This window comes from Pristiophorus japonicus, chromosome 2 (genome assembly GCF_044704955.1).
Source record: "Pristiophorus japonicus isolate sPriJap1 chromosome 2, sPriJap1.hap1, whole genome shotgun sequence".
NCBI lineage: Eukaryota > Metazoa > Chordata > Chondrichthyes > Pristiophoridae > Pristiophorus > Pristiophorus japonicus.
The window spans coordinates 152,748,099-152,774,651 of NC_091978.1; the positions used below are offsets into that span (position 1 = coordinate 152,748,099).

General features: G+C 42.2%; 1 protein-coding gene across 1 annotated transcript in view; it reads left to right on the forward strand.

The window, feature by feature from the left end:
• kdr (kinase insert domain receptor (a type III receptor tyrosine kinase)) overlaps positions 1–26,553 on the forward strand; it is a 117,453-nt gene that overhangs the window by 68,096 nt on the left and 22,804 nt on the right. The window contains exons 16-26 of the mRNA XM_070869976.1: positions 3,257–3,363; positions 3,812–3,947; positions 4,540–4,644; positions 10,014–10,127; positions 13,626–13,714; positions 22,430–22,586; positions 22,881–22,972; positions 23,470–23,592; positions 24,236–24,347; positions 24,479–24,578; positions 25,448–25,553. Of these exons, the coding sequence (XP_070726077.1) occupies positions 3,257–3,363; positions 3,812–3,947; positions 4,540–4,644; positions 10,014–10,127; positions 13,626–13,714; positions 22,430–22,586; positions 22,881–22,972; positions 23,470–23,592; positions 24,236–24,347; positions 24,479–24,578; positions 25,448–25,553 (1,241 nt within the window). The remainder of the gene's footprint in view (positions 1–3,256; positions 3,364–3,811; positions 3,948–4,539; positions 4,645–10,013; positions 10,128–13,625; positions 13,715–22,429; positions 22,587–22,880; positions 22,973–23,469; positions 23,593–24,235; positions 24,348–24,478; positions 24,579–25,447; positions 25,554–26,553) is intronic.

The following is a 26,553-nucleotide window of genomic DNA, read 5'->3' on the forward strand; positions in this document are numbered from 1 at the left end:
TCCACATCCCAAACTGTTAACATCCACATACCATGTAACATATACTATTTTAATAGTAATTCTTTTTAGAAAGCAACAATTGTGTGGTGCTAGCTAATAAATTGTAAATTCATGTACATTTTTACTCAATCACTGACAATTAATAATTAAGTTAATTGGTGACAATATAATAATTAAATTAGGGTGTTGACTGAATCCAATGATTCCCATTACTAATTGAAGTTAATTAATTACTCACGGAATATAATACATTTTATAATTATTTTACTTATTGACAAAATGTAAGGTATCTATATACAGTGCAATTATAAATTAGAGATAAAAAAATAAAAATGATAGAAATCTAGAATAAAAGCAGAAATTACTAGAAATATACATCCAAGTCCTTCATCAACTGAGACCGAAAGTTTATATTTTAGGTAAAGACTCATTCTAATGAAGGATTTACACATGAAACATGAACCTGTTTTTTCATTTTTCAGATGGTGATAGATTTGCTGTGTGTTCCAGCATTTTTTGTTTATAATATAAATCAATGAGTTGCTCATTGCAATTAATAATGACATTAGTTTATAAACTTACAACTTGAACTTCTTTCATTACCTGTCCTTGATAATCTACATTGGCTCCAGGTCCGCCAATTTAAAATTCTTATCCTCATGTTTAAATCGCTTGGCCTTGTCCCTCTCTATCGTTGTGACCTTCCCCATCAATACAACTCAACGCCTGAACTCTGTGTACCTTGAACTTTGACTTGTGTCTCCCCCTCCCCCCCCGTTGTTCCACCATTGACAGCCATGCCTTTCACCATCTGGGCTGTACACCCTGGATTCACTCCCTAAACGCATCCACCTCTCCACCTATATGTCCATTCTTTAAGACACTACTTAAAACCAACCTCTTTGACTAAGCTTCTGGTCACCTTTCCTAATATCTCTTTCTTTGGCTCAGCATCCAACTTTCATCTGATTACACCTCTGCGAAGCACCTTAGGACATTTGTCTACATTAAAGGCGCTATATAAGTGCAACTTGTTGTAATGAATAAGTAACACTATGGAAGAACAATGTAATATTTTTAAAATAACCCATTCCAGGCTCCAAGAATTGCACCAAATAACTCAAATATAAATATAAGGAGCACCCGCACACCTACCCCCCACCACAATGCGTGCACAAGCCGACAGCAGAATGCATGAGCACTGTCCTGCAGTCGATCTATGAGCAACATAAAGAAGATCTGCCTGTGCTTTATAAAGATTTGGACTGCATTATTTTGCACATATGTTTTATATTAGTGTCATTCGTGGCTCAGTTGGTAACGCTTGCGTCTGAGTCAGGAGGTTGTGGGTTCAAGTCCAACTCCAGAGACTTAAGCACTCCAGTGAGGGAGTGCTGCACTGTCGGAGGTGCTGTCTTTCGGATAAGATGTTAAACCTCAGATGGACATAAAAGATCCCATGGCACTATTTAGAAGAAGAGCAGGGGAGTTATCCCCGATGTCCTGGCCAATAATTATCACTAAAACAGATTATCTGGTCATTATCACATTGCTGTTTCTGGGGGGCAGTGCTGTGCGGTGGCAACAGGTTGGTGGAGGACCTTTGTCTTACGGATGTTTAGTGTAAGGCCCATGCTTTTGAACATCTCAGTGAATATGACTTGGAGTTCAGCCTCTGTATGTGTGTAGACGCAGGCATAGTCTGCGTACTGTAGCTCGACGACAGAGGTTGGGGTGATCTTGGATCTGGCCTGGAGACGATGAAGGTTGAACAGATTCCCACTGGTTCTGTAGTTTAGTTCCAGTCCAGCGGGGAGCTTGTTGACTGTGAGGTGGAGCATGGCAGCGAGGAAGATTGAGAAGAGGGTTGGTGCGATGATGCAGCCCTGTTGGACCCCGGTCCGGACATGGATTGGGTCTGTAATGGATCCATTGGTAAGGATCACGGCCTGCATGTCGTCGTGGAGCAGGCGGACGATGGTGCCGAACTTTTGGGGGCAGCCGAAACGGAGGAGGATGCTCCATAGACCCTGGACATCGTGGACTATTACTAAAAGCTCGGGAGCCTCTTATCAACAAGGGCAGACATTGACGACGAGATTCAACACCGCCTCCAGTGCACAAGTGCAGCCTTCGGATGCCTGAGGAAAAGAGTGTTCGAAGATCAGACCCTCAAATCTGCCACCAAGCTCATGGTCTACAAGGCTGTAGTAATACTCACCCTCCTTTATGGCTCAGAGATGTGGACCATGTACAGCAGACACCTCAAGTCACTGGAGACATACCACCAACGATGGCTCCGCAACATCCTGCAAATCCCCTGGGAGGACAGACGCACCGACGTTAGCGTCCTCAACCAAGCCAACATTCCCAGCATTGAAGCACTGACCACACTCGATCAGCTCCACTGGGCAGGCCACATTGTTTGCATGCCTGACACAAGACTCCCAAAGCAAGGGCTCTACTTGGAACTCCTTCACGGCAAACGAGCCAAAGGTGGGCAGAGGAAACGTTTCAAGGACACCCTCAAAGTCTCCTTGATAAAGTGCAGCATCCCCACCAACACCTGGGAGTCCCTGGCCAAAGTGGAGGAAGTGCATCCGGGAGGGCGCTGAGCACCTCGAGTCCCATCGTCAAGAATATGCAGAAACCAAGTGCAGGCAGCAGAAAGAGCGTGCGGCAAATTAGTCCCACCCACCCTTTCCCTCAACGACTGTTTGTCCCACCTGTGACAGGGACTGTGGTTCTCATATTGGACTGTTCAGTCACCTAAGAACTTTTTAGAGTGGAAGCAAATCTTCCTCGATTCCAAGGGACTGCCTATGATGATGATGTTTGTGGAGCTTGCTGTGTGAAAATTGGCAGCCGCGTTTCCTACATTACAACAGTGACTACACTCAAATAGTACTTCATTGGCTGTAAACGCTTTGGGATGTCCGGTGGTTGTGAAAGTGCTATATGAATGCAAGTCTTTCTTCTTTCTTTCTGTTGCTTATTCTCTGTAATATAAAGAGAATGGTCTGCATTTTCTTAAAGTAGTAAATCATGTGGATACTGAATTGTACTATGACACTTTATTTTTTACATAATGTAATTTGTATATTACAAGCTCATCTTGTTCTTTCTATTTTCCAGCGGTTTCAGTAGCTATGTAGGGCTCTATTTGTGTATTTATCGTTTCCTCTATAAATTTCCACCTATCTATGATTACATGCACCTCCAGCAAACCGAAAGGATTTTTTTTCTTCTGTTCTAGGAGTTGAAGACAAGACAAACCTCGAGCTGATTATCCTGGTTGGCACCGGAGTGATTGCCATGTTCTTTTGGTTGCTTCTAATAATCATCTTTAGAACAATAAAGCGGGTAATAAAACAATCCCACCATTGTCCCACGGGAACTTACGCTGCCTGACAAATGAAAACTGACTGTAGCCCTTTCATGTTGATCTTTCCTTTGTGTTTAAAACAACACACACATTTCTTTCTTTCCGTAATGCTGCTGCATGATTTAACGAAGGATTGACTAATGTGTGTTAATTAGAATTGCCATTCATGGGAAAAAAAGGCTTTTTGCCCAATGCTGCATGCTCAGAACCGTCCTCGTGTATTACAATGAAATCTGAAGTAATTGCGAGCTAGGCATGCATGTTCAGTTTAGCCGGTGTGATGTGTGCTTTTGTTTGTTTGGCAACATTTAATTCTGGATCATTGACTGCTCTGTGTCTTTTCTCAACAATCGCTAAAGTGAGCATGACCACTCTGTGAACACAGAGCAGGCAGTTAAAGTAACTTGACTTGTCACTTTTTTCCAGCCCAGTGATGCAGAACTGAAGCCAGGCTACTTGTCAATCATCATGGACCCCGATGAAATACCTATGGATGAACAGTGTGAGCGGCTGTCGTATGATGCCAGTAAATGGGAATTTCCCAGGGATAGACTTAAATTAGGTGAGATACCCCACCCCCCATGTTGCTGTCATTTATATTCGCCCCTTTAGAATAAAACCCACATACAAAATCTCTGAATCGCTTACTAATTCGTACAAAGTTTATTGTTGACATGATACTGGGATATACTTTATTCTGTATTAGTAACTCAAAAGGCTTTTGCCTGCAAGTTTTGTTGAGGATTTTAAAATCTGTAACAGAGAGCTATAAAGCACAGGATTGGTTAGAGCCAGGTATCATTGTGCCATACATGTTTATCAAATTTCAGAGGCAGTAATAACAATGTAGTCAATAAGAATGTAATAAAATCTGTTCTTTAGTAGATGGCTCGTTGCTGCAGATGTATGCCATTTCTATATTTATCTATTGATGATAATATTGACCTGTTCTTCAGTATACAGCAGGTCCGTTAATAACATTACATCAGTTGAGTTGTCCGCAAAACATCTCTTTAATGTTGTGCACCATTGTCTGAAAACACCCAATTTGTATTGCCTATAGTGTGGTATTTGCCAAGAACATTCAAAGAAACTGATTTATTATTTCAGATAATTTTAATAATTGAAAGATCCTTTTGTATTTCTTTAATCAGGCAAACCATTGGGTCGTGGTGCTTTTGGCAAAGTGGTTGAAGCAGCTGCATTTAATATTGAAAAAATCTCTACTTGTAAAACTGTTGCTGTAAAAATGCTGAAAGGTAAATGAAAGTTGGAAAGATTTCTTTCTGAAAAGTGTCATTATAAGGCTGTTGAACCTCGACATAGAATCATAGAATCATAGAAGTTTACAGCACGGAAGGAGATCATTTCAGCCCACCATGTCCGTGCCGTCCAACAAGAGGCTATCCAGCCTAATCCCACTTTCCAGCTCTAGGTCAATAACCTTGCAGGTTACGGCACTTCAAGTGCACACCCAAGCACCTTTTAAATGTGGTGAGGGTTTCTGCCTCTACCACCCTTCCAGGAGTGAGTTCCAGATCCCCACCACCCTCTGCGTGAAGAAATTTCCCCTCAAGTCCCCTCTAAACCTTCCACCAATTACATTAAATTTATGCCTCCTGGCTGTTGAGCCCTCTGCTAAAAAAAATAGGCCCTTTCTATCCACTATATCTAGGCCTCTCATAATTTTATACACCTCAATGAGATCTCCCCTCAGCCTCCTCTGTTCCAAGGAAAACAAACCCAGCCTATCCAATCTGTCCTCATAGCAAAGATTATCCATTCCTGGCAACATCCTCATCAATCTCCTCTGTACCTTCTCCAGTGCAATCACGTCCTTCCTGTAATGTGGTGACCTGAACTGCATGCAGTGCTCCAGTTGTGGCCTAACCAGTGTTTTATACAGTTCAAGCATAATCCTCCTGTTCTTATATTCGATGCCTCAGCTAATAAAGGCAAGTATTCCATATGCCTTCTTAACGACCTTATCTACCTGGCCTGCTACCTTAAGGAATCTGTGGACCTACACTCCAAGGTCCCTTTGTTCCTTCACACTTCTCAGTGACCTACCATTTAATGTGTATTCCCTTTCCTTGTTCGCCCTCCCTATATGCATTACCTCACACTTCTCCGGATTAAATTCCATTTGCCACTGTTCTGCCCACCTGACCAATTGATTGATATCTTCCTGCAGTCCGCAGCTTTCTTCTTCATTATCAACCACACAGCCGATTTTAGTCTCATCTGCAAACTTCGTAATCATAGCCCCTATATTCAAGTCTAGATCATTGATGTATACCACAAAAAGCAAGGGACCTAGTACTGAGCCCTCCGGAACCCCACAGGAAACATCCTTCCAGTCACAAAAACACCCATCAACCATTACCCTTTGCTTTCTATAAATATATTAAGAACACGAGGATAACTAAAGAAAGGGTAGGGCCTATTAGAGCCCATGAGGGTAATCTGTGTGTGGAGGCAGAAGATGTGGGTATGGTTCTTAATGAATACTTTGCATCTGTTTTCACAAAAGAGAGGGGCGATGCAGATACTGCTATCGAGGAGGAGGAGTACGACTTGCCCACTTTGCCTTGGATCCCATGGGCTTTTACTTTCATGACCAATCTGTCATGTGGAACCTTATCAAAAGCTTTGCTAAAATCCATTTACACTATATCATATGCACTGTCCGCAACAACCCTCCTGGTTAACTCCTCGAAAAATTTCAATCAAGTTAGTCAAACACAACATTCCCTTAACAAATCCATGCTGATTAATCTGTGTCTTTCTAAATGTGAATTTATCCTGTCCTTCAGGACTTTTTCCAATAATTTTCCCACCACTAGGTTAGGCTGACTGGCCTGTAATTACTTGGTCTATTCCTTTCTCCCTTCTTAAACAAAGGTACCACATTAGCAGTCCTCCAGTCCTCTGGTACAACACCTGAAGCCAGAGAGGATTGGAAAATGATGGTCAAAGCCTCTGCTATTTCCTCTTTTGCTTCATTTAACAGCCTGGGATACATTTAATCCGGGCCTGGGGACTTATCCACTTTCAAAGCTACTAAACCCCTAATACCTTCTTTCTCACTATGTTTATTTCATGTAATATTTCGTACTCCTCCTCCTCGATAGCAGTATCTGCATCGCCCCTCTCTTTTGTGAAAACAGATGCAAAGTATTCATTAAGAACCATACCCACATCTTCTGCCTCCACACACAGATTACCCTCATGGGCTCTAATAGGCCCTACCCTTTCTTTAGTTATCCTCGTGTTCTTAATATATTTATAGAACATCTTTGGGTTTTCCTTGATTTTACTTGCCAAGAATTGTTCATGCTCTCTCTTTGTTTTCCTAACATCCCTTTTAATTTCACCCCTGGACTTTCTATACTCCTCTAGATATTCTGCAGTAGTTTGCCCTCGGTATCATAAACTTCCCTTTTTTTCTTTATCTTACCCTATATGTCCTGACATCCAGGGGACTCTAGATTTGTTAGTCCCACCCTTTTTCTTTAAGGGCACATATTAGGCCTGAACCAATCAAGTTAGTCAACTCCCCCAGAAGCGGTCCCAATGCCTCAGGAATCTAAAGCCCTCCCTCTTTTCAGCCATGCATTTATCTGCGCTATCCTCCTATTTCTGCACTCACTAGCTCGTGGCACCAGGAGTAATCTGGAAATTACTACCTTTGAGGTCCTGCTTTTTAATCTCTCTCCTAGCTCCCTAAGTTCTGTCTGCAGGACCTCATTCCTCTTTCTACCTATGTCATTGGTTCCAATATGGACCACGACCTCTGGCTATTCACCCTCTCCCCCCAGAATGCCTTGCAGCTGCTCGGTGACATCCTTGACCCTGGCACCAGGGAGGCATCATACTATCCTGGAGTCTCGTCTGCGACTGCAGAAACGCCTGTCTGCTCCCCTAACTATTGAATCCCCTACCACTACAGCTCCTCCATTCATCTTCCTCACCCCCTTTGTAGCTGAGCCACCCGTGTTGCTGTGGACTTGGCTCTGGCTGCACTCCCCAGAGGCACCATCGTCCCCACCGGTACTCAGAAGAGAATACCGGTTGGAGAGCGACATGGACTCAGGGGACTCCTGTACTACCTGCCTAGTTCTCCTCTTCTGTCTCCTGGTCACTCACTCCCTCTCTGCCTGCACACTCTTAAGCTGCAGGGTGACCACCTCTAGAAACGTGCTATCCATGTTGCTCTCAGTCTTGCGAATGCATCGCAGAGACTCCAGCCGCCACTCAAGCTCCGAAACGCGGAGCTCGAGTTGGTGCAGCTGGAGACACCTCCTGCACACATGGTCGTCCAGGCTGCGCGAATCATCCAGGACTTCTCACATGCCACAGGATGCGCAATCCACGGAACTGAGCTGCCCTGCCATCCCTCTAGTTAGACTCTGAACTATCAAGCAGAAATAAACTCTAACCCTTAGCAAAAGAATTGTTCCAAACTAGCATGTTTCCAAATCTCAATCAATTTACAACTTTTTGAATAGTCAATAGAAGAAAATCAATGATTTTGAATTAAGGTAAAAATCCTCTACCTAACAGGGCATTTGCAGACCTGCAATGCACCTGGAGAATTAGGGAGCAGAGCTCCCATGGTGCCGACTAGCCTCTGTGCCCTAATTCTTGATGTAAATTCCGAGTGCATAAAGCTCCGCATTGAGGGTGTGAATTCATAAAATCTAGCCTATAATATCAAGAGGGTGGCTGAAATATGGATGGCAGCACTATTGATGGGAAGAACATAAGTTGACAATCACTTTGAAGGTAGATGTTCCACGTTTTACTCCTTTCAACATTATCTCCCCACTACCTGCCCCCCTCCCCCAAACACCAGCAGCCCGTAGATAAAAGTCCCTTTAAAGAACAGGTCTTTACCCCTGATCTTGCCTCCCCCCCACCCCTTTAGACATTGTCCTTGTAAGAGATGGTCAGAGACTCTTCCCTCATAAGACCATCTTTGAGTGTTCATTGCAATGGCTGTAGCCATGGATTTTTGAAGCCTATCTATTTTAAAGTTAATTGTTTACGTTGTCATTTAAACAATGTCGATGATTTATTTTGGAATGCATATAAATATCCTATGGGTTATAAATGTAAGTCAGTCACAATAAAGAATCAAATGCTGGGACCCTGAAAAACATGTCATATCATCATTATCATAGGCAGTCCCTCGGAATCGAGGAAGACTTGCTTCCATTCTTAAAATGAGTCCTTAGGTGGCTGAACAGTCCAATACAAAAACCACAGCCCCTGTCACAGGTGGGACAGATAGTCGTTGAGGGAAAGGGTGGGTGGGACTGGTTTGCCGCATGCTCCTTCCGCTGCCTGCGCTTGATTTCTGCATGCTCTCGGTGATGAGACTCGAGGTGCTCAGTGCCCTCCCGAATGCACTTCCTCCACTTAGGACGGTCTTGGGCCAGGGACTCCCAGGTGTCAGTGGTGATGTTGCACTTTATCAGGGATTACTTGTTCTTTACTACCATGGATTTTCAATGGTGGTGATCTCTTGCATGATGCGTTTGACCCTTCACCTCGGGTTATCTATATAAAATATGATGTTATTTTCATTTTACTATTTACCAGTCAAATTCTGACATATAACTAATATTTATTAGTGTATAAGCTCATTTAAAAATCTAACGAGATATTTGCAAAAGCAAAATACTGCAGATGTTGGAAATCTGAAATAAAAACAGAGAACGCTGGAAAGACTCAGCAGGTCAGACAGCATCTGTGGAGAGAGAAACAGAGTTAACATTTCAGGTCGATGACCTTTCATCAGAACTGGAAAAAGTTAGAGATGTAACAGGTTTTATGCAAGAACAGAGGCAGGGAAAGGGGGAGGGGAGGAAATAACTAAAGGGAAGGTCTGTGATAGGGTGGAAGGCAGGAGTGATTAAATGACAAAGGGATGGTGAGAGTCAAAAGGGGATGGTGATGGGACAAGTAAAGTAACAAAAGATAGGTCTAGAGGTGTGAATGACACTAGTAAAATCTTTGCCAATAGCTGCTGTCTATAAAAATGGGTTATGATCTGAAATTGTTGAGCTCAACGTTGTTTCCGGAAGGCTGTAAAGTGCTTAATCGAAAGATGATGTGCTGTTCCTTCAGCTTGATTAGAACAGTGTAGGATGCCGAGGACAGAGTGGATAGAGTAGGAGTGGGGCAGTGAATTAAAATGACAGGCAACCTAAAGCTCAGGGTCACGCTTACAGGCTGAACAAAGTGTTCAGCAAAGCGATCACCCAATCTGCGTTTGGTCTCCCCAATAGATACCATCATCATTTCAAAGATGAAACTGCAGCATATGAAATGAATTCTCTTAATAGAATATAACATTTGTTAAGTAATTTTAATTCATAATCTCAAAACAGGCAGCTTAATGTAGTCAGCGATAAATACTCCCGCACAAAGTGAACTCTTTAAAGTTTTGCAAACATTGACATTTTGTGGTGTCTTGCTTAAATTTCTGCAGCCATTCTATACACATTTCTGTACATATATGTTATTGCATGCAAATGTCATTGCATGGGGGCCCATCCTCTGGACTTGCCTTGTTTGCAATAGAAAGGAATATATTCATTTATCTGATTGCTATTTTTAGATGGAGCAACTTCCAGTGAACAAAGAGCATTGATGTCCGAACTGAAGATTCTTATTCACATCGGCCATCACCTTAATGTGGTGAACCTGCTGGGAGCCTGCACAAAAGTGGGAGGTGAGCCCATGCAATCTCTTCCCTATCTGGCCACTTTCGGGACAGCAGCTTGCTTACTGCCCTTTCCTATGAAAAAATAAATCATGGTGGCAGCTACTTTTATTATTATCCATCTCCCATATGATTTTGTTGATACAGGGGTCAGACAGTTTATCTGACTATCTTTGCAAGACAGTGGAGGAGTAATTGTTCATCTTTGCACTTCTGGCAATGTTGGAAATGACTCCTAAAATAACTCAAAAATGAGTTCACCTAATTTGACCATGACCATATGGAAGTTGGATTATGCTTGATTAAAGAAACAGGAAGGCAATAGCCCAGGCAGGAATTTTAACAAAGTAGCTATGTGAAGGTCAGGTGGACACCTTACTTCTCCATTATTCTCCTATGTATCCTTCATTTATACCAACTCCACGTGTTCTGAGTCTACCTGGTAAATACATGGTAGCCTTCCTCAGTGCTCCCAACACCTTTGACAATGGATGCATGAAGATAGTTTTTACCAATTTATGGTCCTATGGTTTTAACTGTGGTGAGCCAGGCAAATTACATCTTCTGAATCACGAAACACTTCTGCCATGACTTAAAGATTTATGAACAAGTTAAGAAGAAAGTATAGTGAAAATCATTCTATAATGATTCTACCTGTGTGTGAACAGTTGTTTTTCGGACTAGAGAAAGGTACACAGTGGTGTTCCCCAGGGGTCGGTACTAGGACCACTGCTTTTCTTGATACATATTAATGACTTGGACTTGGGTGTACAGGGCACAATTTCTAAATTTGCAGTTGACACTGAACTTGGAAGTAGAGTGAACAGTAAGGAGGATAGTGATAGACTTCAAGAGGACATAGACAGGCAAATAAAATGGGCAGACACGTGGCAGATGAAATTTAGCGCAGAAAAGTGCAAAGTGTTACATTTTGGTAGGAAGAACAAGGAGAGGCAATATAAACTGAAGGGTACAATTCTAAAGTGGGTGCAGAGACCTGGGGGTGTATGTGCACAATTCGTTGAAGGTGGCAGGGCAGGTTGAGAAAGCAGTTTAAAAAAGTATACAGGATCCTGGGCTTCATAAGTAGAAGTACAGAGTATAAAAGCAAGGAAGTTATGATGAATTTTTACAAAACACTGGTTCGGCCTCAGCTGGAGTATTGTGTCCAGTTCTAGGCACTGCACTTTAGGAAGGATGTGAAGGTCTTAGAGAGGGTGCAGAAAAGATTTATGAGGATGAGGAACTTCAGTTATGTGAATAGACTGGAGCAGCTGGGGTTGTTCTCCTTAGAGCAGAGAAGGTTGAGAGGAGATTTGATAGAGGTGTTCAAAATCATGTTGGGTCTAGACAAAGTAGAGAGAGAGAAACTGTTCCCATTGGTGGGAGGGTCAAGAACCAGAGGATACAGATTTAAAGTGATTGGCAAAAGAACCAAAGGCGACATGAGAAAAAACATTTTACACAGCGACTGGTTAGGATCTGCAATGCACTGCCTGAAAGCAAACTCAATCGTGGCTTTCAAAGGTGAATTGGATAAGTAGCTGAATGAAAAAAAATTGCAATGTTACAAGGATAGGGCAGATGGGACTAGCTGAAGTGCTCTTGCAGAGAGCCGGCATGGGCTCAACGGGCCGAATGGCCTCCTTCTGTGTTGTAACCATTCTATGATTTTATGATAACTCTTTTACATCTATGTATTGATAACAAGGAAGTTACTTTGAAATAAGGTAGGCTCATATAAGGATGGGTTTGTGGTTTTGTGACCAGTGATAGCTCCTCACTGGGAGTGTTTGATTAGGGAATCAACCCTCTCCATTATAACCAGCTTGCCACAGATGACCTCAAAATTCATATCGGAGATTATGATCTTTCCTTTACATATAGAATTATAGAATTATACAGCACACGAGGAGGCCATTTGGCCTATTGTACCTATGTCTCCTCGTTGAAGGAGCTATCCAATTAGTCCCACTACCCTGTTCTTTCCCCAGAGTTCTTCAAATGTTTCTCTTAAGTACAAATTCAATTCCTTTTTGAAAGTTACTATTAAATCTGCTTCCACCACCCTTTCAGGCAGTGCATTACAGATCATAACAGCGTGCTGAATAAAAAAAATGTCTCCTCATCTCCTCCCTGGCTTTTTTACTAATTATTTTAAATCTGTGCCCTCTGGTTACCGACACTCCTGCCTGTAGAAATAATTTCTCCCTATCTACTCTATCAAAACCCCTCATAATTTTGAACACCTCTATTAAATCTTACTTTAACTCTAAGGAGAACAGTAAATATGATATACTTTCTTACTTTTACATAAGTAATTAAACATCTTCATAACCTCTTTCACAATTGAAGTAATTGAGAATACACCATTTATCTTTATTCCAGGCACTCTGGTGGCATTGATTCCTACTGATCTGAAAAGACTCTATATTTCATCAGGATTGCACCCATAATTTTGGACATAGAATTGTCTGTAAATTGTGCTTTACTCGTGCTCAGCTAACCAATAGAAGCCCAGAACTGTGCACTCTTCAGCTGCCTTAACATCGTTGCATGTTACATAAACTAGTTATGTAGCTGGACTGCTTTAGAAGTTAGAAAGCCACACTATATGAAGTATGTTGGGAGTGCTTAGATCGCCAGTGTTACCACTGATACCAAAGAAAGATTAATGCCAGTGGAAAACACACTGCAATATAGTTCCACCAATGGACTACTGTCATAATGCTGCCATTGCTGTTTACAAGAATAAACAGGTCAGGTCTCCTGACAAGTTCCTGAGTTAACAGCCATCTTGGAGTCTGTGTTTGTGAGGTCGTAAAGAATATATCACACACGTGATTGTACATGGAAGAAATATTAGTCTTAGTTAAACCTGAAAAATAGGGATTTTAACATTCCTATAATCAGTGATAGAGAATACACCAGTAAGTCTCTAAAGTTCAATAAACTGACTGTGAGAAACTAATGGAAAGCAGCTGGTAAATTTAAAGCTTCATATGTAACCCCAGCTTTGTGACTATAGGTGCAATACAGAACAGAACTAAACCAAAAGCTACAGATCAGCTAGTGGCACTTGCATGGATCATACTGCACACATTTATAGATATTACAGTCAGTGCTAACTAGCAATAGCTTTGTGCTTTCAGTTGGTTGGTGGCTTTCTGTGTCATTCGTTGGTAGGCCTCAAGTCATTGACAATAGAATTGTGAACCAGTGATCTCTACCATTAAACTAATCTCGTGCTCGACATGTTCTTTATTTAATAGTTATTAACTGCAATGATAAATTATTGATAGAAGAATTTGAAATACTACAAAAGAATAATCCTGTGTTTCACAGATATGCAGGGTTTGTGTTGGTGCGATTATTGCATACATTTCATTGATAATTTGTGTAATACAATAACCAGAATTTAATGTAAACAACATGACAGAGTAGAATAGTTATCTTGTGCATTTCTGGCCACTATTAATACTATTAATCCTGCTGTTCTATCTCCAGGACCATTGATGGTGATTGTTGAATATTGCAAGTATGGGAACCTGTCAAACTACTTGAGAAGCAAGCGAAATGACTATGTTCCCTACAAGGTAAATCTCTGTTACTCTGTACTACATATTACTGTGCTGTGGTATAAGATTTCCTGTGAGGCCCAGATTCAAAAGCTCACAGAAGTCCTCCAACTCTAAATTAATTGAAAGAATTCAGTGCCTTTGCAATGTAGTCACTGGTATAATGTAAAGAAATGTGACAGCCAATCTGCACACTGCACTGTCCCATAACCAGCAATGAGACAATAACCAGATAATCTGTTTTTTAGTGATGTAGCCATGGGATCTTTGAGAGGACAGACAGGACCTCGATTTAACACCTCACTTAAAAGACCATGTGGGGCTGGTTTTTCAGTTCTGCTCATTTCGGGCAGTAATGGGGGCGGGGCGGCAAGGTTTGCGTCCAAAACAGTTTGCGCCTCAGTCAGCAAAATTCATCAGCTGGGCCCTGAGTGTGGGGTGGAGCACTAAGGGAGGCGTAACACACCTCTTTTAGGGCACAAGGCTGGCTGAGCAACTGAAAATCTGTTGCTAAAGAGCTGGCCTTGGAGTGCCCTAAGAGAGGCTTCTGTGGCAAAATAAAATCGCACCTAAAAACACAACAAACATTCCCAATACCTTAAACACCCCACAATAAGTTACATTGCAAAAATAAAACAAAACCAATCAATCAAACTTACCTCATTCACCAATTCCATCACTCACCACTGCCGGGACAGCTCTGGTTTTCCAGGCGTTCCCACCACGGCGCGTTACGGGATGCGAAAGATTCATCGCACAACAAATTTCAAAGAGCAGTCAAAACCAACGGCGTTGCACACCGGCTCAACACTCCGTAGCGGTGCTTCTCTGCGCCCCGCAAAACCAGGGACTATTTTCCTGGTGGGGCACTGGGAATTGGCCGGCCGCCCGGGAACCATTGCCGTCTCCATTACCGTTCCTCCGTGGCGCGAACAGAAATGGCAACGTAGCGAAAATTCAACCACACACCTCTTGCAGTGCTGGACACCCTCAGTACTTTACTGAACTGAACTGAAGTATAAGCCTGCATTATGTGCTCAAGTGGAGTAGGACTTGAACCCACAGCCTTCCGATTCAGAGGCGAGATTGCTATCAACTAAGCCAAGGCTGACATCTCTACACAATTATGTAAACTCTCAGACTGGCTTAAGCAGTACTCAACTAGATCCAATAGTGAAATGTAGGGTTGCAGTGGTACAGAATGAGTCCATTATTAGCATAAGAACATAAGAACATAAGAAATAGGAACAGGAGTAGGCCATACGGCCCCTCGAGCCTGCTCCACCATTTAATAAGATCATGGCTGATCTGATCATGGACTCAGCTCCATTTCCCTGCCTGCTCCCCATAACCCCTTATCCCCTTATCATTTAAGAATTATTGGGTAAGCGACATTCATCTCTTGCCCTGTATGGATATTAAGATGAATATACTGGCTGAAGAGAAAATTCATTTGCCAAAGCAAAATTAAAATATTGCAGATGCTGGAAATCTGAAATAACAACAAAAAATGTTGGAAATATTTAGCAGGTCAGGCAGCAGCTGTGGAGAGAGAAACAGAGTTAATATTTTAGGTTGATGACCTTTCATCAGAACTGGGAAAAGTTAGAGATTTAACAGTTTTTTAAGCAAGTGCAGGGGCAGGGAAAGAGGGGAGGGGAAGAAAGAACAAAGGGGAAGGTCTGTGATAGGGTGGAAGGCAGGAAAAATTAAATGACAAAAGGAATGATAGTGCGAGGCAGAAAAGATGATAATGGGACAAGTGAAGACACAAAAGATAATTCTAGAGGGGGTGTAAATGGGAATATCACAATTATCAGCAATAGTTGCCATCGAAAGAAAACTGGGGGCAGATGTTATGATCTGAAATGGTCCAAAACGCTGTAAAGTGCCCAATAGAAAGACAAGGTGCTGTTCCTCGAGCTTACATTGAGCTTCATTGGAACAGAGGTGGAGGTCAGAGAGATCAGAGTGCGAGTGGGGCGGAGTGAATGGAGGTGTTCCACAATGTGGTTACCAATCTGTGTTTTGTTCTCCCCAATGTAGAGGAGACTGCATTGTGAGCAACGAATACAGTATACTAAATTGCAAGAAGTACAAGAAAATCACTATCACCTGGAAGGAGTGTTTGGGGCCCTGGACAGTGGGAAGGGAGGAGGTAAAAGGGCATGTCTTGCATCCCCTCCATTTGCATGGGAAGGTGCCGTGGGAAGAGGAGGAAGTTCTGAGGGTGATAACAGAGGGGACCAGGATATCTGGGAGGGGACAGTCTCTTTGGAATGCTGAAAGGGGAGGGGAGGGGAAGATGTGTAGGATCATGCTTGAGGTGACAGAGATGGCAGAGGATGATCAGTTGAACATGGAAGCTGGTGGGGTTGAAGGTGAGGATAAGGGCAACCTTATCGTGGTTCTGGGAGGGAGGGAAAGCAGAAGTGCAGGAAATGGAATAGACATGGTTGAGTGCCCTGTCAACCATGGTAGAGGGGGATCCTGGGTTGAGGAGAAAGGAAGACATATCAGAAGCATTAGTATGGAAGATGGCTTGGTTAGAACATATGTGATGGAGAAGCTGAGAGAATGGAATAGAGTCCTCACAGGCAGCAAGGTGGGCAGATGTGTAGTTAAGGTTGCTGTGGACATCAATGGCCTTATGGTGGATATTGGTCAATAGCCTATCCCCAAAAATATAAACAGAGAAGTCGAGGAAGGGAAGGGAAGAGTCGGAGATGGACCATGTGAAGACGAGGGAAGGGGGGAAATTAGAAGCAAAGTTAATGATATTTTCCAGTTTGGGGCGGAGCAGGAACCTGAGTAGGACTGGAACAAAGAATGTTCCACATATCCCACAAAAAGGCAGGCATTTGGAGGAAGTGAGTGGAGTCAAAGGAGAAGTTGTTCAATATAAATAAAAATTCTGCCAGGTGGAAGAGGGTGGAGGAGGATTTGCCAGGTGGTTTTCATTTCACACTATGTAGAAAATTAAGAAAGTTAATTTCTGAATGACAAAACTATAATTTACTTTTGGTTCACACCTACCACAAATGGTAGCTGGTCTATGTGGGAGGAGGATTTGCTGTAATGGGGCAAGTCTGTAATTTGCTTATGGTAAAATGTAAATATTTCCTAACATGTTAGCTAATAGTTCAGCTGGATTGAATGAACTTGCCTGTTGAAAGTGAAGTTACAAAACTACTGGGAAGAATACAGGAACCTCCAAAACATGTTAAAAAGGGCAATCAGAAGGATAAAGAGGAAGTAAAAACAAGAGCAATTGAGAAGCAAAATTCAGCAGTAAAAAACTCTTCCAGTGCTATAACAATGTGCTCAATTTTTCCCAAAGCATTTTTTTGGCGTACTTGAAGAGTTATGCCCGATTTTTTGGGGGCCCAAGTGCACCAAAAAAAAGTGTTGTATGTTTTCCCATTGGATCTCTTCATTTTAGCGTGATCTACATAGAAACATAGAAACATAGAAAATAGGTGCAGGAGTAGGCCATTCGGCCCTTCAAGCCTGCACCACCATTGAATAAGATCATGGCTGATCATTCACCTCAGTACCCCTTTCCTGATTTCTCTCCATACCCCTTGATCCCTTTAGCCATAAGGGCCATATCCAACTCTCTCTTGAAAATATCTAACGAACTGGCATCAATAACTCTCTGCGGAAGAGAATTCCACAGGTTAACAACTCTCTGAGTGAAGAAGTTTCTCCTCATCTCGGTCCTAAATGGCTTACCCCTTATCCTTAGACTGTGACCCCTGGTTCTGGACTCCCCCAACATCGGGAACATTCTTCCTGCATCTAATTTGTCCAATCCCGTCAGAATTTTATATTTTTTTATGAGATCCCCTCTCATCCTTCTAAACTCCAGTGAATACAGACCAAGTCGCTCCAGTCTCTCCTCATATGTCAGTCCTGTCATCCTGGGAATCAGTCTGGTGAACCTTCGCTGCACTCCCTCAATAGCAAGAACGTCCTTCCTCAGATTAGGAGACCAAAAATTGAACACACTATTCCAGGTGAGACCTCACCAAGACCCTGTACAGCTGCAGCAAGACCTCCCTGCACCTGTGCTCAAATCCCCTAGCTATGAAGGCCAACGTGCCATTTGCCTTCTTCACCGCCTGCTGCACCTTCAATGACTGATGTATCATGACACCCAGGTCTCGTTGCATCTCCCCTTTTTCTAATCTGCCGCCATTCAGATAATATTCTGCCTTCATGTTTTTGCCCACAAAGTAGATACCTCACATTTATCCACATTATACTGCATCTGCCATGCATTTGTCCACTCACCTAACCTGTCCAAGTCACCCTGCAGCCTCTTAGCATCCTCCTCACAGCTCACACCACCATGCAGCTTAGTGTCATCTGCAAACTTGGAGATATTGCTCTTAATTTCTTCATCTAAATCATTGATATATACTGTAAATAGCTGGGGTCCCAGCACTGAGCCCTGCTGGTCACTGCCTGTCATTCTAAAAAGGATCCGTTTATCCCGACTCTCTGCTTCCTGTCTTCCAGCCAGCTCTCTATCCACGTCAATACATTACCCCCAATACCATGTGCTTTAATTTTGGAACCTTGTCAAAAGCCTTTTGAAAGTCCAAATACACCACATCCACTGGTTCTCCCTTGTCCACTCTACTAGTTACATCCTCAAAAAATTCCAGAAGATTCGTCAAGCATGATTTCCCTTTCATAAATCCATGCTGACTTGGACTGATCCTGTCACTGCTTTCCAAATGCGCTGCCATTTCATCTTTAATAATTGATTCCAACATTTTCCCCACAACTGATGTCAGGCTAACCATTCTATAATTCCCCGTTTTCTCTCCCCCCGGTTTTTTTTAAAGTGGTGTTACATTAGCTACCCTCCAGTCCATAGGAACTGATCCAGAGTCGATAGAGTGTTGGAAAATGATCACCAATGCATCCACTATTTCGAGGGCCAGTTCCTTAAGTACTCTGGAATGCAGACTATCAGGCCCTGTGGATTTATCGGCCTTCAATCCCATCAATTTCCCTCACACAATTTCCTGCCTAATAAGGACTTCCTTCAGTTCCTCCTTCTCGCTAGACCCTCAGTCCCCTAGTATTTCTGGAACGTTATTTGTGTCTTCCTTCGTGAAGACAGAACCAAAGTATTTGTTCAATTGGTCTGCCATTTCTTTGTTCCCGATTATAAATTCACTTGATTCTGACTGCAAGGGACCTACGTTTGTCTTCACTAATCTTTTTCTCTTCACATCTCTATCGAAGCTTTTGCAGTCAGTTTTTATGTTCGCTGCAAGCTTCCTCTCATACTCTTTTTTCCCCCTCCTAATTAAACCCTTTGTCCTCCTCTGCTGAATTCTGAATTTCTCCCAGTCCTCAGGTTTGTGCTTTTTCTGGCCAATTTATATGCCTCTTCCTTGGATTTAACACTATCCCTAATTTCCCTTGTTAGCCACGGTTGAGCCACCTTCCCCGTATTATTTTTACTCCAGACAAGGATGTACAATTGTTGCAGTTCATCCATGTGATCTTTAAATGTTTGCCATTGCCTATCCACCATCAACCCTTTAAGTATCATTCACCAGTCTATTCCAGCCAATTCACGTCTCATACCATCGAAGTTACCTTTCCTTAAGTTCAGGACCCTAGTCTCTGAATTAACTGTGTCACTCTCCATCTTAATAAAGAATTCTACCATATTATGGTCACTCTTCCCCAAGGGGCCTCGCAAAACAAGATTGCTAATTAGTTCTTTCTCATTACACATCACCCAGTCTAGGATAGCCAGCCCTCTAGTTGGTTCCTCGACATGTTGGTCTAGAAAACCATCCTTAATACACTCCAAGAAATCCTCCTCCACCGTACTGCTACCAGTTTGGTTAGCCCAAACTATATGTAGATTAAAGTTGCCCATGATAACTGCTGTACCTTTATTGCACGCATTCCTAATTTCTTGTTTGATGATGCCCCCAACCTCACTACTACTGTTTTTGATCTGTACACAACTCCCACTATTGTTTTCTGCCCTTTGGTATTCCGCAACTCTACCCTTACAGATTCCACATCATCCAAGCTAGTTTTGGGGGTGGAGCCTTGACCTGTGCCAAAAAGATTGGGCTGCCATGGTAACCAGGGACAAAATCTCTCTCTCTCTCCCTCTCTCTCTCTCTTTCTCTCTCTCTGAACCGAGAATGGGACCGGTGTGTGTGTGAACCAGGGACCGAGAATGGGACCGGACTGTGTGTGTGAACCGGCGACCGAGAATGGGACCGGACTGTGTGTGTGAACCGGGGACCGAGAATGGGACCGGACAGCCTTCGAGCGGGGTTGGAGGTAAATTGCTGCTATGTGTTTTTCAATTCTTTCAGTGTGTCCGTGCATCTGCTGCACCGTTTTCCTTACCTGCGCCGATTTCCTTAACTCTGGCGAAGGTTTTTCAGGACAGGCTTCATAAACTGGTCTAATCAGAACTGGAATAACTCTCAGCTGGCCAAACTTCCCTTAATGGCCAGAAGTGGCATAGGTGTCTGGTTGCGCCCCCTTTGGCTGAAACAAAAACTGACTTAAAAAATTTGTAACTAACAAATTGATTGGGGAAACTCGGGATTTTTAAGTGAGGCCAGAAAAAACAGCCTGCTCCAAAAAAAACAGCGCAAATACTGGAGAAAATTGAAATAGGTGGATTAGTAAAGAAGGATTGCTTAAGGATGCAACTGAAGGGGAACTAAAATAGTTTATCATTGATTGCCTGGAGGTAATCACTAGAGAGGACATGTCACCCATTATAGAAGGTTCTCTAACTAAATTGAATTGGATAGATTTTTTGTCTTCATGCTGCAGTGCAGAAAGGAAAATCAGGTGTGGAGGTTCGCACATCTGTAATGGAAGCCACTCGATGTTCCCGTCAATTAATTAATTTGTATGGATGTGACAGATAAGCTTCAAAGGCTCAAAACTAATAAGTCCCCAGGAGTGACACTATATACACAATGATGCAAAGTGGGACTAAGAGCAAAATCAATAAAGTGCTATTAGTTGTCATGAGGGACTCAATGAATACAGGAGAAGTTCCACAGGGTTGGAAACAAGCCAACATAGTATCTTTTTTAAGCAAGGTAACAAACCTTGGCAACCATAGACCTTAAAGTCTTCCATCAGTAACTGACAAAATAATGTAACTGGTCAACAGGAACAATCTTGAAAATAAGTTACTGAGTGGCAGCCAGTACAGTCGCAAAAGTAGTAGATCCTGTTTCACCAACCTCCCTAGAACGTTCTGAGGAAGTTGCATCTCAAGTGAAATCTGGAAAGTCTTATGATATTGTATCCCTAAACTTCATAGAATTATAGAATGTCACAGCACAGAAGGAGGCCATTGGGCCCACTGTGCCTGTGCCTTTGATAAAGTTCCACGCAAGGCTGCTACTAAAATCTGAGTCAGTGGCTATCCACGGTAAACCTTAAAGGTGGATAAAAAACTGTCTGAAGGACAAAGTAGCAGTGGCTACTAGTTAGGGGAGTGATGTTGGGTTTGAAGAAACATTCTCAGTGGAGTTCAGAAGAGAACGGTGTTGGGTCCCGATTGCTTCCAATCTACATAAATGATCTGGAATTGAAAAATATGGTGTAAGTTGGTCAGATTTTTCAAAAGTATCAAACTATGGGGTAGGTGATGTAACATCTCTTGGAGTAATTACAGAATGATCTGAATGTTAGATGGCCTTAATCTATTTTTTTAATATTTTTAACCTTTGGTGTTGCTTTTGAGCTGGACCTTGAAATTAAAATTCTCATCCTGATGTTCAAATGATGTCACCCCTCCTATCTCTCTAACCTCCTACAGCCCAAAACCCTCCTAGGTTTCTGCACTCCTCTAATTCTGGCCTTTTGCACATTCCCGATTTTCTTTGCTGCACCATTGACAACCGTGCTTCAGATGCCTAGGCCTTAACTTCATGGAATTTGCTCCCTGAACCTGTCCACCTCTCTCTTGCTTTAAGACGACCTCTTTGACCAAGTTTTATTACATTAAAGGCGCAATATAAATGCAAGTTGTTGTTGTTAGGCAAATACCTTTGTTGTATCATTCAATAATTTAAAAAGAACAATTTATTAAAAAAGTGGAGACAGAGATTTCCTTTTTGTCAACCTAGCAAGCTAGAGGTTACAGTTAATGCAATTCAGTTGACATTCCCCCATTGAAAACAATGGGAGCAGAGCACAGAAGAAAGATATTTCCACGCTACCCTGTGTTTGTTGCCCTCTTATGATCCTATTGTCTCAGTGAAATTAATAAACTGCCAACAGAATTCCTATATGACTGAGTCATTTCACATGATAGGATTAAAACAGCCAGACTACAGGCTCAAATCAATGGTGGAAAATCTTAAGAACCACATAGAAATTAACAGCAATTTCTACAAATGCTCAGTAATTATAATCAGTTATGATCCTGCGTGTGACAGTCTGGGACTGAGAATGGATCACAGGCAGCAGAATCTGTCCATGATCTGTTCAAGGTTCATCCCTCCACCATATGAACAGAAAGCTGAGAAAAGACCATCAGGTCCATCAGTGCTCTTCCTATCACCCACCCCAAACAACAACTAATTTGCTAGGTTATCATACTTTTGTATGTATTGTATAATAATTTTTCAGTTTAAAATAATTTTTGTATACATGTAAAAATGTTCTATTTAATTATAATTTGAATTCCTGTTTCTCCCCTTGCTGCAGAGTAAAGCACTGAAGTTAAGACAGATAAAAGACAAAGATCCTGCTGAGATGGAGAGTGAGTTTAAACGGCGCTTGGACAGCATCGCAAGTAGTGAGAGCTCCACCAGTTCTGGATTTGCAGAAGACAAATCACTGAATGATGTAGAAGAGGAGGAAGGTAAAGTGATGATACATCTCTTTCCAATTTCCACAAATCTATCTTTGGTGGGGCATCCTTGTTTAATTTCTGAAATTGTGATGAACAAAAAATACCACATATGAAAAAATGTTCATTCCATATTTAAAAGCTTCTTGCCGTAGTTTTGGATGAATCAATTTTCAAATGAGGGCTAATATTGAAAAATAATAATTGGAAATTGGTATAAAAGATGCACATAAATGTCCTTTAAAATGGAGACTGCTCCTTTGGCCCAGCTCCATCAGCTCACACTTTTCTTTCTTACAACTGCAGATGACCTTTACAAGAGCTGTTTGACAATGGAGGACCTTATCTCTTACAGCTTCCAGGTAGCCAGGGGCATGGAGTTCTTGGCATCACGAAAGGTAAGAAACCATAACATCCTCCCCTTTCAATAATCTCCCATACACATCATCCCCATACAAATTGCAGAATAATGAACCTTCACCAATTGTGCATTACCCTTTTGTAAATACATTCTGTTATAACCACGTTCACGGCCTTCTTTTAAATACATTGGGGTAGATGGAAATAAAAATCGAGAGTGAAGTAAAGCAGGCTGATGACTCGCTATCACTCATTTTATACAAGTCAAGATCTACCCCATTCTGTTCTCAACCATGTGCCATGTGCATTGGCTTCTTTTAAAAGCAGCTGTAACTCCTGTTCCTGCAGACAAAAGGATTCACTCAGGCACCTCAATGACATTCCTGTATTTTCTCTACCAGACCCAACAAGGCTGCCGCCTGCTGCCAATCCAATGACTGCACAGATGGTGGTGATCTGCACTGCCTCATGAGAAAGTGAGAGAGAGAAAGAGAAAAAAGGGCAAGAATAATAGATTTCTATTTTCCATTTTCAGTGCATCCATAGGGATCTGGCTGCACGCAATATACTCTTGTCAGAGAACAATGTGGTGAAGATTTGCGACTTTGGTTTGGCTCGGGATGTTTATAAGGACCCAGATTACATTAGAAAAGGAGATGTAAGTACATGAAAATGAAATTCTACAAGTACAGCATTGTCTCTGAGCTGCAGCTCAGTAATTGGAACTGAGTGAATCATGGCATGCATATATTGAAATTATGGTAATTAATGATAATAGTGAAGTGGATCGCCCATGCATTATAGAACCTGATTGATTTTAATTCCATTAAAATTAATGGAATGAAAATTGAGCTGGTTGTATGATAGGTGAGTGATCCACTCCATTACTGTCCATGTGCTGAAAAATAAAATTTACCCTGCTGAGTCCAGTTATGGCAGTGACCAGTGCTGCTGAAACCAAGAGAATATTTAAAGCAGTCCCAAAAGTTGTAACATTTTATGAAATCTTGGTTGCACAGCAAAGCACACATGGGTTGTGCCCTCCCTATAACCAGGCCTCTGCACCAGGTGTGCAATTTCTTAAAATTATCCTTTGGAAGTGAAGCCTTTAATGAAGAGCTCCTACTGTATATAGGTCAATAAGACAGAATCAATAAATACAACTCTATTGAATTTACTGCTTACCTTCATGCAACCTATATGATTACCCTTTAGGATGTAAAAGAATGCATCTTTAAGTCATCCTATTGAATATTTAGGTAAGAATTTGTACAGTAAACTAATAATCTATTCTTTTCTAGGCACGGCTACCTCTTAAATGGATGGCACCAGAGACTATCTTTGATAAAGTTTATACAACACAGAGTGACGTGTGGTCTTTTGGGGTTCTACTGTGGGAAATATTCTCATTGGGTGAGTGCTTTCGGTTATGTCCTCTTGGTGTTGAATAATTAGAAAAAGATTTGCAGTGAATGTGATGAAAAGAGAAGTGATTTTCCCAACAAAACTGATGTGTCCTCTTATTCCTACCGATCACTTCCCAGGTGCCTCTCCATACCCTGGCGTTCAGATTGATGAAGAATTTTGTCAAAGACTTAAAGAAGGCACACGAATGAGATGTCCTGAATATGCAACAGCAGAAATGTAAGTCCTAGTATTGCCATGTCATTTTCTTGTTCTGTAGATTCTCACTAATAGAGCAATAGCACTTTAAAAGTATTTGCCCAAATTTCATTCAATCACACAATTCTGTAATCCTGCACATAAGAATAATACCTGCACGAATGTTTATTCTACCAAGATTGTGTTATTTTCATAGAATCTTACAGCATAGAACTGGCCATTCGCTCAGCATGCCTGTGCCGGCTCTTTGAAATTGCCATCCAATAGGACCCACTACCCTTCTCTTTCCCCAAACTCCTGCAATTTTTCCCTTTTTAAGTACATATCCAATTCCCTTTTGAAAGTTAATGTTGAATCTGCTTCCACCATCCTTTCAAGCAATCCATTCCAGCTCACAGCAACTCACTGTATAAAAAAATTTTCTCCTCATCGCCCCTCTTTGTTTCATTGACTATAATCCATTGATAAATTAGGATATTCAGTTAATATTGTTGTCCAAGTGTATTGTTTTGAAAAGTGATAGAACATAATTTAATGCTGAAATTTTCCACATATCAAGAAGGAGTCATAGAGCAAAGTTTAGCATCTCTTCCAAACAGACGGCATTCTCTCAGTATTGTACTGAAGTGTCAATCGAGGTTATATGCTCTAGAGTGGGATTTGAACCCACAAGCTTCTGACTAAGGTGACAAAACCAAGGCTGACACCTAAAAGAACTTACAATGTTGTTATTAGTTATTAGTTCCCTACCCAGTGTCTACACGCACACACACAACTAATATATACACATGCAGGATCCACAAATATGACATGAACAGGCCCCTTTGAGTTAATTACTTCATTCTGTATCGAAATAAATGTTGAACATGCTAATTGTTCTCTCCTATCAGCTATCAGACAATGCTGGACTGTTGGCATGGGGATCACAAAATGAGGCCTATCTTTTCTGAACTAGTGGAACACCTAGGAAACGTACTGGAGTCAAATGCTCAACAGGTAATCTTGCCCTTTGTTAAAATGTATATACGTTACAACATAGTTTCGATTGATTTTCTTAGGTTACACAAACAACAGCCTAATACCTGAACCACACAGTTCTGTAGTATTCCATCCTGGGTCATTGATGGGCCCTGGAAGAGAACCCCATTCACTGGGGGTGGATTCTTCCCATTCACCACTAGATAGCTCTAGAAGCTACTGAGGGTGATCCTAGCTGCACAAGTTACCATCATAGGCAGTCCCTCAAAATCGAGGAAGACTTGCTTCCACTCCAAAAATTATTTCTCAGATGACTGTACAGTCCAATACGGGAATTACAGTCTCTGTCACAGGTGGGACAAACAGTTGTTAAAGGAAAGGGTGGGTGGGGAGTCTGGTTTGCCGCACGCTCCTTCCGCTGCCTGCACTTGTCCTCACTTGAGACTCGAGATGCTCAGCGCCCTGCCGGATGCTCTTCCTCCACTTAGGGTGGTCTTGGGCCAGGGAATCCCAGGTGCCGGTGGGATGTTGCACTTTATCAAGGAGGCTTTGAGTCTGTCCTTGAAATGTTTCCTCTGCCCACCTGGGGCTCACCTGCCGTGTAGGAGTTCTGAAAAGAGCACATGCGGACGATGTGGCCCACCCAACGGAGCTGGTCGAGTGTGGTCAGTGCATAGATACTGGGGATCTTGGTCTGATCAAGAGCACTGACATTGGTGTGTCTATCCTCCCAATGGATTTGCAGGATCTTGCGGAGGCAGCGTTGGTGGTATTTCTCCAGCTCTTTGTGGTATCTACTATATATTGTCCACATCTCTGAGCCATATAGGAGGGCAGGTATCACTACAGCCCTGTAGACTATAAGCTTGGTGCCAGATTTGAGGTCCTGGTCTTCAAATACTCTCTTCCTCAGGCGACCGAAGGCTACGCTGGTACACTGGAGGCAGTGTTGGATCTTGTTATCAATGTCTGCCCCTGCTGATTATAGGCTCCCGAGGTATGGAAAACTATCAACGTT